At 34.9% G+C, this 16,015-nt stretch overlaps 1 protein-coding gene across 3 annotated transcripts; it reads right to left on the bottom strand.

The window, feature by feature from the left end:
- Nucleotides 1–2,213: 2,213 nt before the first annotated feature.
- On the bottom strand, nucleotides 2,214–15,780 carry LOC117914243 (copper methylamine oxidase-like). Of its 3 annotated transcripts, XM_034829504.1 has the most exons (13): nucleotides 15,181–15,268; nucleotides 14,208–14,282; nucleotides 13,536–13,645; nucleotides 13,083–13,388; nucleotides 12,377–12,489; nucleotides 11,942–12,272; nucleotides 11,630–11,845; nucleotides 11,272–11,508; nucleotides 10,762–10,947; nucleotides 7,212–7,352; nucleotides 4,184–4,452; nucleotides 2,897–2,978; nucleotides 2,214–2,602 (listed from the first exon to the last, which is right to left on the bottom strand). In XM_034829504.1, exons 3-13 carry the CDS (start codon nucleotides 13,632–13,634, stop codon nucleotides 2,480–2,482), a joined length of 2,103 nt encoding a protein of 700 aa, XP_034685395.1. In that variant the 5' UTR covers nucleotides 13,635–13,645; nucleotides 14,208–14,282; nucleotides 15,181–15,268; the 3' UTR covers nucleotides 2,214–2,479. The 3 variants fall into 3 exon arrangements, with proteins under 3 accessions (XP_034685395.1, XP_034685380.1, XP_034685387.1); XM_034829489.1 differs by lacking the exon at nucleotides 14,208–14,282 and having other exon boundaries at nucleotides 15,181–15,780; XM_034829496.1 differs by lacking the exons at nucleotides 14,208–14,282; nucleotides 15,181–15,268 and adding an exon at nucleotides 13,765–13,860.
- Between the last annotated feature and the right edge of the window lie 235 nt (nucleotides 15,781–16,015).

The raw sequence follows: 16,015 nt of genomic DNA, 5'->3' as shown, positions 1-16,015 counted from the left end.
TTGTTCTCATCTGGGGCGTCAAGTCTGAAAAACCACCTCTATTTTAATCTTCTGAAGATCTGGCCAACTCCAACACATGTCTACCTTTCTAGTTTTGTTCAACATTATTTAATTGTGAGCTATGACACTTACTACATTCTGAAACTGCAGTGGAAATGGAATTGGTACGTCTTTCCGTGGGCTAGCCTTAGAATTTACTCAAAATAATTTTCATTACTCGGGGTCTAATACTAGTTCAGTTATTTGTGATTGATAGACCAGGGTATGCCTTCTAGATCTTTCACTTGAAACGTATTTTACTTTCATGCTTTGCTTCTTTTCCTTGTGTCTTGGTAAACAGCCAGTGAATATTAGTGGGATAAATATACTTAGAAAAATTTTAAGGTATCGAATCATACTTACCGAACATATATTTTGGACGGTTAAAAGTGTACGATGAAATATAGAATGTTGAATAAAAATATAAATAATGAGGTAAAAAAAATATATACATATAAAAAAATGTATATGTGATATGACGGGATTAATTATGATTTGATTAATTTAGGTGCATTTATTTTTTTGGTAGGTATCGATTGAAAGTATGATTGGACCCATATATTTATTTGCTTAATAGGAGTTTGTGTCATTGGAGGGAACTTTTCTCTGGGCAACAATCGAACGTAAACGTCGCATGGGCCGGGTCTCCAGTGTAGTCAAATTCAATCCATTTAATATACTTTGAGCAGCGTAGTGGCTCAACTGGTGCTACCTGGCAAAGTGTAGATCACAAAAATAGGTGTTCTTCGTGCGGCTACCAAAAGAATTAATTCAAATTCAAAGCAGAAATGATAAATACGGGGGAAACTAAACTTGCGGTTTCTGCCACCATTCCATCGTTGAAAATGAACAAAAAAACACATAAAGGTAATAAAATAATTCATTTAAATTCAAAGGGGAAATAATGAATACAAGAAAAGCCAAACCTCTAGTTTCTGCCACCATTCCACTAGCAGTTCATTGCAACTAAATATCATTAGCGGACACATCTTTTCTCACGTTCCTCACTTTGAAAATCAAATGGAATTCTTTCAACCACCAATGCTATCATAAATAAATGTTTGATTGCGACTTTATAGATCGGATAATTCACTGTCATAATAATAATAATAATAATAAAACCTTAAGGGGTAATTCAGTTGGTTCGGCCTTGAATTTGTTCTTCAATGGTCACCAATTTGAATCTTCTCAAGACCATTAAAGATTTACCCGATCATTAACTTTTGGGATTAATCGAGGTACGTGTAAATTGACCTGGATATCCACAATTATCAAAATAATAATTATCATTATTATTTTAGACAACATCAAAATTTTAATCTTTCATGTGGGACTATACATTTGATTTTGAATAAAAGATGGTGTTATGATTAAACACCAAATAACAGACCTTTGATAGCCCATTACACAACCTACGTCTTTAAAGATTTTTCTGTTACTGTTTTTACTGTTTTTATAATAATTGTTTCTCATTTTGCGGTTGTAGTGTGAAAAGATTAAGATGAGTTCCAAAAAGGAAAATATTATTCAGGGAAAAACAGTAAACCTATGAAATATCTGATGTTGTTTCATTTTTTCCACTTCAATAAATCCAAATAACGTAGGACTGACGTAAGTTGTTTCAGGGAGATTGGTCACCACAATATTTGAAAATAATCTAATATTCAGCTCTAAAGGGTTTAAATTTGGATGTTGATCTGGGAAGACAAACCCAATGCCAAATAAATCTTGCTCATGTTCATAAAATACAGCTTGTCATTGTGCCACACATTTTTGCCACTAGATTCCAAGTTGGAAGTTGCAAAGATTCGCACCCAACCGTATAAATAGTCTGTTTTAAGTTTAAGGGGCTTTTATGGTTTTAAAACGTGTCTTAGGATTAAGAGAAACTTTTACATATATAATACCAAGAACTTTTGTCATGTCCCACATCGGATAAGAGATAAATTGTTTTGCGCTATATATGTAGAGACTTTTCTTAATCCTATAGATACGTTTTTAAGCCATGAGAACCCCTTAAGCTTAGACTGAACAATATCTATATGGTTGATTGTAAATATAAATTTCTCTTTCTCTTAATCATGTAAATGTGTTTTAAAACCATACCAACTGAATTTAGATTCTTTTAACAATAAACATTACCAAAACCTTGCTTTTATTTAGCAAGATAACCATGCAACAAAACCACCAAAATAGCCTTTTTTTAATTAGGAGACCGTGCTGCGGAAGATCAGACCCTGACAAACAAACTAATAGTCTCATGATTATGCAAACAGGCAATTCGATACTTGAAAATCGTATGGCATGACGTTTTGGGCCAATGGCTTGATTATTTGGCTACTGTCAAGACATCAAATGAAGCCGGATAAATTATTTTGGCCTCCCCAAAACAATAGAAACACACTGAATAAGGTAGGATCCAACCCTGCTTAACATCCTTTCAGAGCTTTGCTAGTAATCCATTCTGAATAGGTTTCCCCGTCACCCCATTGTCCTTTAGGTCCAGATCACATGTGCTGGGAGGGACATCCACCGCTGGTGAGCAGTTAAAGAACCCATGAGGCTGTGCCACAAACAGCAACGAATAATTGTTATTGATCTATAATTTCTTCAAAATTCACAATAACATAAATACCCATATTGTTATTATGTACAGCTGCTTCCTATGACAAACAGGACCATAAATATCCCCCAACTCTGTTTTTTTTATTATTTTTGACTTCCCTATTTAGCTCCTGTCTCAATTAGCAAAAACTCTTAGGAGCATGGAAAGGCTATTATGTTCAAACACTTGACTCAGATGAAGAATTGGATTACAGCATCAAAAAAATTTATGTTAAATGATGTATGAAAGTACCATGAGCCTAAAACCAATGTGCTCCACTGGCATGACAGGCCAGTCTTCCAGGCGAGGAATGTGTGTCACTCCAAATACATACCTGCGATCATTCAGCAACATTATCAGACATCACCCTAATCTAAATTCACAAAATCATATCAAAAATAGAAAATAAAGAAATATTTTTTTATTTCATTATCTAAGGAATCTTCATTTTTCCTCCACAATGTCCAACTCATCAGTACAAGTGTTTTTCATTTCACTTCATCACTGCCACCAACAAAAAAAAAAACAACCCTATTTCTTACTGTTTGTTGTGGCGGACAACAAATTTCATCACTAGCACTCTTCTAATATGAAACTTTGTATCATTTTAAGTGGAAAATCTTTCTTAAAAATGGACTGTTGCTTCCATCACTCTCTTCATGATCAACAATCCTAGATGTTGCATGGAAACTTCCAAATGAGTGGAGTACCCATGTTAGCCATGGGCCATACCCCAACACTATAATGCTACAATGGTCCAAAATTTTCTTTTTTTATTTCCACTGCATTGGTTGAGCTCTAGTGTGAAGAAGGAATGTTCATACCACCTACATATAGTTTCTAAGTGAATAACACTACAAAGCTGAAAGCTCAATAAGCCATTCTTCTACATATAATTTTTTTTTTGATGGGTATGATTCACAAAATATAGAATAATTAGTTCCATGAACTTCTATAAATTATCTTCATAATATTCTGTAAATATACTACCAATTCCTTGAATCCTAATTCTTTTGACATTGCCAAATATGATACTCCATCAATCCATGTTAAATTAGAATGCAGCCTGCCTGCCTCCCTCTATTGCAATTATTACCTTATCACAACCCAGGCAAATAATAGCTACATTTTAAAATGAAATAGATGAGGCATAAGAGATTCTCAACAAAAATCAACATTATTCTATGGCATATATGCACAAAGAAAGTAACATTACTGGAACAGGTGAAACTGTGAAAACCATATAAATCTATCTAAGAAAGTGTCCATTCTAATGATCTACATGGCAGCTACTAAGATTTTGAAAGTCTAAGCCTATGATATCAATTGTTTCATGTATAATTTACAGTAACATGTACATCACATACAAAAGCCCATACATAATATAAATTTATATAGCTAAAAGAAAAATGGTCTCATGTACAAACATCGGCAAATAACTTCCAGCACAAATGAAAAATTCACACACCACAGTTCCACCCATAGAACCAGCAATCCCATCATTTATTTTAGATAAAAAGAAAGGGAGAAAAAACTAACCAAAGAACTATGTCTGTTTCTTCCAACGATCTATTCTGGTTAACCCAAGTAGCCAATCCCTCCCCCACACGTGGATTTTGATTAGGAAACTCTCCTCCTGGATACATCTCATCACGTGCATAAGGTGTGACCCAAAGATTATGCTTCAAGAAAGCAGCTCTTCTCAAAAATTTTGCCTCAGAACCAGCTAATGGTAAACAATTTGAACCGGGTACCAGCTTGTAACCTGTTAGCTGCCCAGTCCTGTTGACAGTTCTTGTGTTTCTGATCTGAATGATTAAACATCATACATGAACAAGAAGTTAATTTAATGACTTCAAATGTACAAAGAATGGATATTCCATCCACCTTAAACACCCAATCAGGAAACAGAAAAACCAGACAGAAGAAAAAAGAGAAGGGGTTAAGAGACAAATATTCCAGGAATCAGGTAAAGCGTAAACCATGTCACAACCAAGACCAATCAATATCCGAATGGAACGGATGCGAACTTCTCCCAGAATGGTTTCCGGTGTGAAATCAAATTAGGTGTGTGTCATGTATATATATACATATATGAAATTCAAAGGAGAAATATAAATATTGATAGGATTTGATTCACTTCAAACCGTCCATTTTTTGAAAGGCTGAGCAATCATGCCTTTGTTTCCATAAAAAAATATGCATGATAAGATATATGAAACCCTTTAAGTTGGATTGAAACAGTAATTGGAGACTGAGTTTCAACATGTGAATTTTGGTCATGAGTAAGATTATTAATTTCAACATGTAAAAGTAAAACTAAGTCTCTGAAAAGTTGACAAATAAGCATAAGTGTCATTGATGCAGGATTTATTCACAAATAACACGACAAGGAAGATTGAAATTCTGAGAGTTAAGACAAAACATCAAAAGTGCATTGATCCAGGATCTCTCCAACCCAGCACTCTAGCTATTTAAAAACCTAATAAAAGGAACTGAAAAGACTAATAAAAATCTATTCACTACTGCTACAGCAACATGAACAGCATTGAGAAAATAAGTCACATGTCAATAATATGGACTACCTAGGTTATTACAAGTTAACCCAACAATAGAATCCATTACAAAAATTTCACTATAACAAAAATCTTAAATAAACTATTTGCCGCTTTCTTGTAGTTGTGCTCTGTGTTCAGTGGGAAAAGGAAGCAACCCTCAAATTATTAAAACTCTCTAGTGTATATTAATTTTGGCCCTACAAAAGATTTACAAGATACAGTTTAAATTGGATGGAGGAAATGGAAAAAAGGAAGAAAAATTAAGGGGGAAATTAGGAGGGAGGGAAAGGGAAATTCAGAAGAAAATGAAACAAATGTCTTCCAAGTCTATGACTCTAAGAAGAAAATGTCTCCTATAAATAGATGTCTCCAACAAGTCTACAACTTTAACAAAGAAGAGAACTAGAAATCTCTTGTAATTCTAAAAATAAAATAGAATATCAGTGGGAGGAAGAAAAAGATGGGAAAAAAGGGTTAGAGTCTAATGGTGATTATCTCATGTAAAGATCCCAAAATATAACTTTGATAGATGATAATATATAGTCTTTTATCATATATTTTGAATAATTACATATATGGTGAAGATACTTATTATTTTCCTTCTTAACACTATTATTCAGAGAGCCAACTTCCCAGTTTCTCTCTTATTAATATTACTATCATTAAGCCAAGAGGCCTACTCTTTTTCTACGTGTGAAGAAGTAATTAACCCTATATCATGATCATAACTAATCTTATGACAAAAACAAAATGGTAATTCACAAGTCTATCTCACAATTAGCTGCTTCTGCCTGAATCATTATAATCCATTTATTAAGTTCCATGTTTTTATGAAAGCAATCACCTTACCTATCAAAAAAATAAAATGAAAGCAATCACCTCAATTTCTCCCTTCTTTTCCAGAACTATTTGCTTATTTTAAATATTAAAAAAAAAAAAAAACCAATTTTATCTAATGCATAATAGAAAAAATAATCATAATCAAACTGACAAAAATGTCATTTTCCCACTCCACTTCCCCATACTTCTCAGGTTCTCTCTTCCCACATCCTTGAACTTTTTGCATCTGGATATGTTATCATTTTATACTATTGACATTAAAAAAAATAGAAATTAGAAATAAAAATATTAATTATAAATTTGTTATCTTACTCTTCACTCATCTAACTAGTTTGCGCATGCTTCCCATGTAAATACTAAGTATGAATGTCTATATCTATCTATTTATCTATCCATCTATCTATATATATGTATGTGTGCTTTTCCTGTTTGCAATTTTGGATATATATTAAATTTCAGATTTTTTAAATAGCTTTTGCACTATTAGTTTGGGCCCTTCAAGTGAAAATTATTGGTTCTATCCTTGCTTGCATCAGTCATTTTAAATATGAAACTGCAAGCAAGGGTTAATACAATCAATTTATAGAACATTCAGTATAGACTCAGAGAGGCGATATTCAGAAAATTTTTCTGAGTCATACAACTACCGTGGCATGCTAATATAGAAAACAATATGGAAAGAAGCAGTGGATCCTCTTTCTTTTTTGCAGTATTTTTTCATCTTCAAAATACATCTTATTTCATAATAGACTATTGATATATATGACACTAATTTGAATAAATATAACCTAACATATAATTCAGTATCATGCTCTGTAACCTCCAAGAAACCCAAACAAAACTGCATAACTACTACCCTTATTCTGCCTCATCTTCAGTGTGCCACTTACAATGGCAAATACCAAAACATATTTTATCTGAACATTTCAAAACATGTAGAGAACACAGGTTAAACACAACAAATATGTGCACAGGTATGGGATTAAACAGATTGTTATATTTCATTCTAAATGGGATACCCTTGTTAAAAATGCTACTTTACAGAATAAGACAAGACATAGACCATGTTTGCTTGTCAGTTAAATATGCCTTCAGAGGAGTGGGAGTGGTTGGGGTTGGGAGGGGAGAGAGAATGGAAAGAAAAAATTCTATAAGATATGGAAACTTACAATCCAGTGTCGGGCAGATAAAGGATTGCAATCACGCATTGCTTGCATTTCAGACCTAAGCAGTTTCTCTTCAGCATAGAATGCATTGTTATGAACATTATTCTTCCCTGGTTCTTCAACTTTAACATTGACCTCAACAACCTATAGAAAAAATGCTCAAATCATCATCAATGTGAACGTATATGGTCATATTTTCTTTAAGTGAATAATGATATCAATATTGAATAAAAGAAAAAAGATGTAAAAGGGAAATTTGCACCAAATGGAGCACTGTGAGGTCAGTAAAACATCAACCAAAACAAAGCCTAAGTTCCATAAATCAGCAACATCAACACAATTTCTGTGCTTTCCATCTTTTAGCAGAAACCACTAATCTTTTTGTGGATCTGAGAACCCACTTGAATAAAAAGTCAACATGAAATGAAAGCTCCAAAACAATGTGGATAACAGGGGCTAACCTCCAAGGACTGCAAAGTTTACCTACAATCCACAGCATCACAGGAGTTTCTCCCCATTGACAATTTATGGAAAGTATTATGTTCTCAAGTCGAAAGAGAACTTTAAGTCAAATCAACATCTTGGAGAATCATAAAACACTTCAAATGACATTCAAACGCAATAGGCATGGGATGCATCAGGAACCCCATCTGTGATCAATTTTACCCTCCAAACACAACGAACAGCCTATAACATATGTTCAACTAAAAAAGGCATGCATATTAAGGTTTTGACATATTTATGGCTTCTGTCACAGAGAGTTGACATTCCAATTCTTGGATTTTGATGTGAAAAATTCTCTGTTGCATTGTAGGTGGCATTTGAGGGATAGGGAGGCCCAAAAATGTTGAAATGTCAACTTGGGATAGATCATTGGATTCCATTAATTCTAAATGTTTGTACACATGATGATAGAGAGTACAAACATCATGTTGAAAAGAGTACCAGCAATTCCATTGTCTACATTAGAGAGAACAAAGGAAGGAAACTTAAAACTATGGATTTCTCCATAAAATTTGGAAGAATATATTGTTCTGATTGCATTGAGATATCTGTTGTCAGGATTATTCTCTTAAGATTTTTTCTTAATTGGTAACAGTTGATTGTAAATGAGATTCTTCTGATATTGGTGGTTATATTCTATATTTTTTATGTCATTTTTCATAAGCATCTATGAGTTGGTTTCTCTCCTCCCAGTAGATGCAGGCACATTACCAGAAAATTCATATTATCCTGGTGTGAATTGTGTTTATATTTATTTATTGGATTTTGTAGAAAGATCATTCTCTTTAGTGTTTTTTATGGTTGACAAAGAAATGAATGATAAGTTTGGAAGAAATAAAAAAAATTCTGGGGACAAGAAAAAATGTGACACCCGTTCTCGGTGTAGTCATTGCAATAAATTTGGGCATGCAAAAGATCAGTGTTGGATCCATTACCCTCTTCTAAGACTGCAGTTTGATAAATACAATGTTAGCACACCGGATATTTCAATCTGAATTGCTCAACTTGTCTAACTTCTTCAATAGCTTATTAAGTTTGATACTTTATTCTTTGACTCTTCTCTACTCAAGTTGCAGACAAATTTTCATGTCTTTCTATCCAAACTTCTTAATCATGATACTTAGGTTGTCAATTTGGGTGCCAAAAACCATATGACAAATAATCTATATTGTTTATTAGATTTTACATCAAAATCCAGCAAACAATTTCTCTCTAGTAAATGGCGCTTCTGTTCTTCTCCATAGTCATGGTACAATTAATTTCTTTGGCAATTACTCCAGTTCAAAAGTTCCCTATATTCTATTTTCACTACTCAACTCTTATCCATTGGAAAAATCACTAAGATAGTTTATGTCATTTTTTCTCCCACCTCTAGAATATTGGGAAAAAAATGTCGAAGTCAATTATCTCATGATTTCCTTATGCTCAATTCTATTCTCCTGCACACCCACCCCCCGTGGAAATAGGCAACACCGCCAAACCAAGTAAAATCCTTGTTATTCTTTTTTTTTTTATCAGAAACGAAGAATAATATATTAATATAAGAATAGATACAGGAGAGATAAAAGAAACAAAAGAAAGAGAAAAAACCAAGGGAAGGATGAGAGGTCCTTCCTACACAAATTAAACAAAGGAGAAAACTCCTAACAATAGAACTCTAAAAACAAAGAGAAACCCCATCAATCTTCAAACTTTTGAAACGCAAACCGCAATCCAGTTGAGTTGTAGAACATTTAGAGGAACTCCTCTAAAAGCTTCAGTACAAGAAGCCCATAGAGAAGGATAAAACCAAATCAAATCCCATACCATCTCTTCCGTTCTCCCTTTATCCTCAAAGATCCTATTGTCTCTCTCTTGCCACACCATCCAAATCAAAGTAAGGCAAGCAATTTGCCAAAGTGTTTTGCCTCCTAATGAGTTCCCCAAGCCTTTAAAAGTAATAATCAACATGTCCTCAATACTTCTTGGAGGGACCCAAACCAACCCTACTAGATTGAACAACCTATGCCAGAGTCCAATGGTAACGGGACAATGAAGAAAAAGGTGGTCAATTGACTCTCCATTTCCTCTGCAAAGAATGCACCATCGAGGACAGAGGACTTTGTAGGGTCTTCTCAATTGCAACTTGTCATTGGTGTTTACCTTCCCATGTGCTACTAACCAAGCGAGGGCCTTAACCTTTGAAGGGACTTTTGAACTCTATAAGAACTTGGCCGGAAGGAACAATATAGGATTTGAGACTTTTGACAAGGCCAAGAAAAAACATTTCACTGAAAACAATCCTGACGAAGACAAAGACCACACTCTTGAATCTGATGAAGAAGGAGAGAAAAGCACAGAACTAAGGGAGGACATTAATTTCTGAAGGAGATCAATTTCTGAATCTGTTAGATTGCGACGAAAGTTAAAATTCCAAGACAGTGGAAAGGAATTGCCAAGGACATTTAAGACAGTGAGGTTTTTCACAGAAATAACTCTGTAAAGATCAGCAAATTGAGAACACAAAGTTTGGTTACCCCACCAAATCCTTGTTATTCTTGTGTAGATTATTTTCATATTTATTTTTTTTACAATCTACAATTATGGTAGTAGTATTGGTTCTATTAGCAACTGTACTAAGATGCTTTTAGTTTCCCCATCATGCATGTCACCTCACTAGTTTGTGATTTGACACTTAGGAAACAACACTAATCGATAAAAAGGATATAGAGCTAGCAAACAATGACTACAGAAATGGAGATTCATCCTTACAAGATAAAATCAAGTCTGAAGGAGGAAAAACAAAAACATACTCTTTATAGGCATAAAGATTAAACCTCAATCAAGCAAAGAAGCTTCATGGCAGAAAAATTGGTAAGAAGTAAACAAATTAAATTAATAACAAGTATGCAATCAGTCAGTGATGAAGAAATGAAAATGTATACTTTAATAGAAAAAAATACCTCATTTAATATTAGACATTGGAAATTTATGAATATTGGAAATCTTACAAAGGAACAATACCAAAGTCATAAAAAAGGAAAGATCCTCAAAACTCTTATAAATTTACCTGATTGAATGTCTCCCCAGGCTTACAATCAACAGCCATGTCCATACGAGCTACAAAGAAGTGCTGATGGACTGGTGCATATAATCCAGGTGCAATAGTTGTACCATATTTTCGGATTTCCCCTGGTTGCAGGGCTCCTAAGCTGAGAATTCCTGTGAGTTTAACCTCAGCTTCAATTTGTCCATCCTGTATCAAGATACAATTAAGGCATTATTGAAGTTTTTAAGTAGCATACCTCAACAGAAAAAGGAAAAAGTAAATAAAAATTCAAAATAGCACCAAAATTAGCAAACAACTTCAAAGAGAAGCAGGAAATACGCTTAAAAACAGCCTGATGTTACCATCAAGCTGGCTACTGAATCTTGTTATAGCACTAAGCAACCATTGTAATTTGTAAAATTTTCTATAAGAAGAAAGTGATAGCTTTGACATGAGAATAATTTATCTTGCCAATCCGCACAAGAGAAGAAAAATTAAATCCTGAAACAAAATAAGGGAAATTTAACTTGCCTGATAAAAATGCCAGAAGAATCCGTACTCATAGTTTGCAACAGTGCATACAAAAGACACTGTTAGCCTTCTAGAACGACGAACCTCTGCTAGACCTGTTCTCCAATCTTGATGCTTCCATAACATTCCATGATCCTCTTCATGCAAGCAAACACAATTTTCAATTGTTTCGATACCACCAGTGAAATTTGTAAAATGTGCGTCAAAGTACTTGATATATCCTAAGCAATCACAGCCCTGCACCACACAGACATGACCAAAAAAAAAATAAAATCATTATGATTAGCCTGATGTAACTAATATATAACAATAACAATAGTAATACAAAGAAAATCAGCATAAGAGTAAGCACTCTAACCTTCTTAAGAGAATGTGCATTTTTACCCAGCCCATCTTCACCAGCATCAAATGCATTCTTTCTATAATGGGGATCATTTGGATCCCCATAAGGAACCACCATCTCAACGAAACTTAACCTATGGGCCACAGATCTTCGACCTCGACTACCATCAATATATGCAACAGAATAAATAACCAAACCCTCTCTGGGGGTGAAACCAATACGAAAATTCCACTGCCAATGAGGAATAAAAATAAAAATAGATGATAAGCAATATAGCAGGTTGAACTTAGATTTTCCAGTAACCTACTTTCCCAAAAAGGTAATCACCTTCTGCCATTCAACAAAGTACCCATTAACACGAAAGCTAGGTCCTTCAGGTTGAATGATTTGCAAGGGTTTCACATCACTTCGATCAACACCTCCACGTGTCTCACCAGGAGTGTAATTTCTTAGTGGATCAGCTGGAGGTAGGGGAACGAGTTTACGGTCTTCAAACTCAACCACCACCATATTTTGCATATCAACAAGAACATATATACCTTCAACTGGACGAGCATAACCATTTTCCATTGGACAATCACTCTCGGTTCGACAAAAGATAAGTGGTTTCGCAAGTCTACGGCTAGGAGCATCAGCATCACTGTGATATCCAACACACCTGTAAAAGAAGCACATACACCAATGTGTAAAAGGAGTTTGCCACATATATTGAGCTTTTTCTCCCAGGATATGCATGTGAAAGAATCTGACAGGGTAACTAACCAGGGATCTACCATCACAAGATCCATATCCTCAATACCCCTTTTCTTCATTGCCTCCCGAAATGGAGGAAAATCCTTTACAACAGCTTCACATTCAGCATATTCTACAGCATCCTATCATTGCAAAGTCAAGGAAGGAAATGGATGTTAAACAAAAGCATATAGAACTTATTAACTAGGAACTAGAAGTGCTTGTAAGGAAGGGAATAAGAAGATAAGGAATCCTATTCAAGAATTGCAGAAAGAATGATAAAAAAAATTAATCAAAATATTATCTTTTAAAATAAACAGTTAAAAATAAACATATCTTATGCCCTGCTGGTTGTTGAGTAGATGTTGGGATAACCCTCTATGTAAGGAGTTCCTTTTGTGTGTGAATGTGTCTCTTGTCTGTATTCATGCATACATGTTTATGTGTCAACCTAGTTCAAATCTATCCTTTTGAAAATTAAATCATATGAATCAACTAACTTTTTTTTTTTTTCAAAAAAAAAAAGAAAAAAAAGGAAAAGAAAAAACTAGCTTTTGATTCAAAATAAGAGCTCCATATCCAAATCCAATTAAATCAAACAGGAAATCTGACACCAGAACTTTGACTCATTAAATCAAAGTCAATAATATAATCAATTGGCTTTTGAATAATTCTAAAATCTCACAGTGACCAAATAAAAGTTTCAAAATAACGAAAAACGAAAAGAGTACTATACCATAGGAGGCTGGACATCAGCAACAACTTTGGATGAAATGACCTTGCCCCTGTGGTGGCCACCTCGAGTTGCTGCATGCACTTCTGAAAGTTCAACAATCCATATGCTTGTCTCATTTGACCTTTTGTTGTAAACGACAAGTCTAGCTTGCCTTGGAGGAAGCTTACTAGGAATTACTGGTCCACCTTTTGTTCTGGGGAGCAATGATGGCTGGAAAGGAGGGAAGAAATATGCATCTGCCAGTGCAACAACATGTTTTTCTGGTTCCACCAGAACCACTTCAACAAACCGCATGCTGTCTCTGACCTAAAAAAATGAGAATCCATTTTACTCTTTCCATGAGCAAATACAAGAATGAGAACAAACCCTATATCAACATTGCAAATAAATTCTTCATTAAATTACAATGCAAAACTAATTCAGTTCAAACATGCGTTTACAGTAGTAAACAACCTCAGGGGTTGCTCCAGCTGCTCTGACAGTTGCCACTGCCACTGAGATTTCAGCAGCGGATAAAGGGTCCAAAGGGTGGCTGGTCTGAGCTCTCAACATGATTGGAATCCCTACACAAGCAAAGAAACAAAATAAATAAGCCATATGACATTGATGCCATTCGACCTATAAACACTTGAGTGCTTAGAGTAGTAGCAATTTAACAATGAAGTTTGGAATTTTGCGTTACATTTCTCCATCTGTCAGGAACTGGATTGGGAAGACAAGAGCTAAGTCGTACTTAGCATCCTCAGAAGCTAGTGAGTAATAAATGAATAAGGAAATGGGAAAAGATACATTTTAGAAGAAATCATGAAATGAATAAGAAAGAATATGAACAAGTAAACACAAATCAGAAGGGAAAAAGATATTTCTGATAGCTCTTTTAAACAGCTTCAAAAAGGTAAAGAGAGGAATTTTTTTCTGATTGTGAGTAGTTCACTGATAGCTAAATAGCCCAGAGGTAGAAAAACTTACCTGTATAAACATTAAATGAGAGCATTATCTCAATCAAGATAGTAATTTATGTTTATATGAAAACGTCAAGAAAAAAGCAATTTATCTGATAACAATTAACCTCTGTTTGGATGTTGGAAAGAACAAGGGAAAGGGAAGGAAAATCATGAAAATTACTTAAAGAAATGGATTCCTTGCTCAGGCTGTTGTCAACATTTCCCTTCCTTTCCTTTCCTTTGCCTTTTTATTTCCCTGATCCAGATTGAGCATGAAGTTAAAAGCAATGAGAACATTTGTAATTCTCAATACCAAGCAGTTTACATGATTGCCTGCTAGAACTTAATAAATAATAGACTTGAAAGAAGCAGGCAAATGGAAATTCAGATAACAATGGTCAATTAATCAAATTAGGCAGTGCAGGAAAGAATTTCAATAAAATTAACACCAGATAACAACAAATCAATATACTCTTAATTTCTGACTCCACAGCAAGAACTTGTTCTAAAAGCTAATTGCTTCACATACAGAAAATGAATTGTACACATATTAGGGGGAACATGCAAAGTAACACAATTATGCTCATGAACTAGAAATTAGTGAAACAGCTGGCGATCTACAACATATTTTTTTATTTTTCAAGGAAAATCTAAAGTGTAGAAATGTACAAACACACAAAATACACAATGGTCAGATTCAAACAAACAACAGATTTAAAGACAGAAAAGCTACCAAAGAGAAAGAAATTAACAAATCTCAGTTCAGTTATGCTAAAGTATTGGAAAAAGAATAAATATGAAGGTTTCGTCATAGATTCTCTACTATTTGCCACCAGAAATAAACAAAGTTAGAGATCAATCATAGCAGTAACAGTCTGATTACTCTGACTAATGTTTTTCATTTGCTTGGATACCAAAACAACAATAATTATGTAAAACCTGAGAAAGCAAAAGCCTCCACTTGACTCGTACAACTAAATCGTTTGATGGAGCTCAGTTTCATCAATTGTCTTGGAAACCAAAAGAAGGAAAAAGGACAACACAACACAATTTAGTTGTCCATTCCTTGCTCCCGGTTTCCTCAGCAACCAAACAGAGAACAAACACAATCTTCATCCAAAATCAAGATTGAAAGCAAAAATATTCATATATACCTTTGGTAGCAGTAGGATTAGCAGCGGGTTGAGGGAGTGAGTCAACCGAACGAATCAGCGTCGCCACGGTCGCTCTCTTGCTGATCTGATCCTCAGAGGGAGCAGAACCGGCGACGCTCCAGTCCTGCAAGACGTTGGAAGCCTTCCGAACCGGAGCTGGCTTGGCGTCCTCAATGCAACAAGTCGTCGCCTTTTCCGTAGCTGCGGCCATTGTAGAGGGTTAGCAAGCTCACCGAATCCACTGCAGCAATTCTCACTGTAGCAACAATCTTCTGACATACAGCAAATTCTCACAAACCCCACACTTCCACACTCGCCACACCACTCTCTCTCTATCCCCCACTCTTTCTCGCACTTTCTCTCACTCTACTCTCCCAAGATGAAGTTAAATATAACTGCTGGACAGGGCTAGGGTTTGTTAGGATTGAATTGAAATTGATCGACTGAAAAAATAAAGGTGAAAAATCGCAGTCGGAAGTGGTGGAGTCTATAGACGGGAAGGACGGTATCCACGTGCATTTTCGCCTACCAAAACCATGATCTTGTGAGTCAAGGCCACACCAGACCTTATCGCGCGGGTCTAATGAGGACAAATGGGATACGGTGTCTTGCGGATATAGGAGCGTCTGCCTGTCAGAAATGTTCGATGAGTGATCAATTATAATTTATGATATTCGCCTCTCAATTATTATGCATCTACTTCACCGTGGCCTTCTACCATGTCGGTGCCCCACATTTATACATTCGCCTTGGTTTGCAATTTTTCCTTTTCAATTTTTTATTCCACAGCACTTAATTAATTTATTTTTAATTTTTTAATAAAAATATCTTTAAA

Source organism: Vitis riparia, chromosome 1, assembly GCF_004353265.1.
Source record: "Vitis riparia cultivar Riparia Gloire de Montpellier isolate 1030 chromosome 1, EGFV_Vit.rip_1.0, whole genome shotgun sequence".
NCBI lineage: Eukaryota > Viridiplantae > Streptophyta > Magnoliopsida > Vitales > Vitaceae > Vitis > Vitis riparia.
The sequence above is the reverse complement of the archived record's forward strand: the minus strand, read 5'-3'. Positions and strand labels throughout refer to the sequence as shown.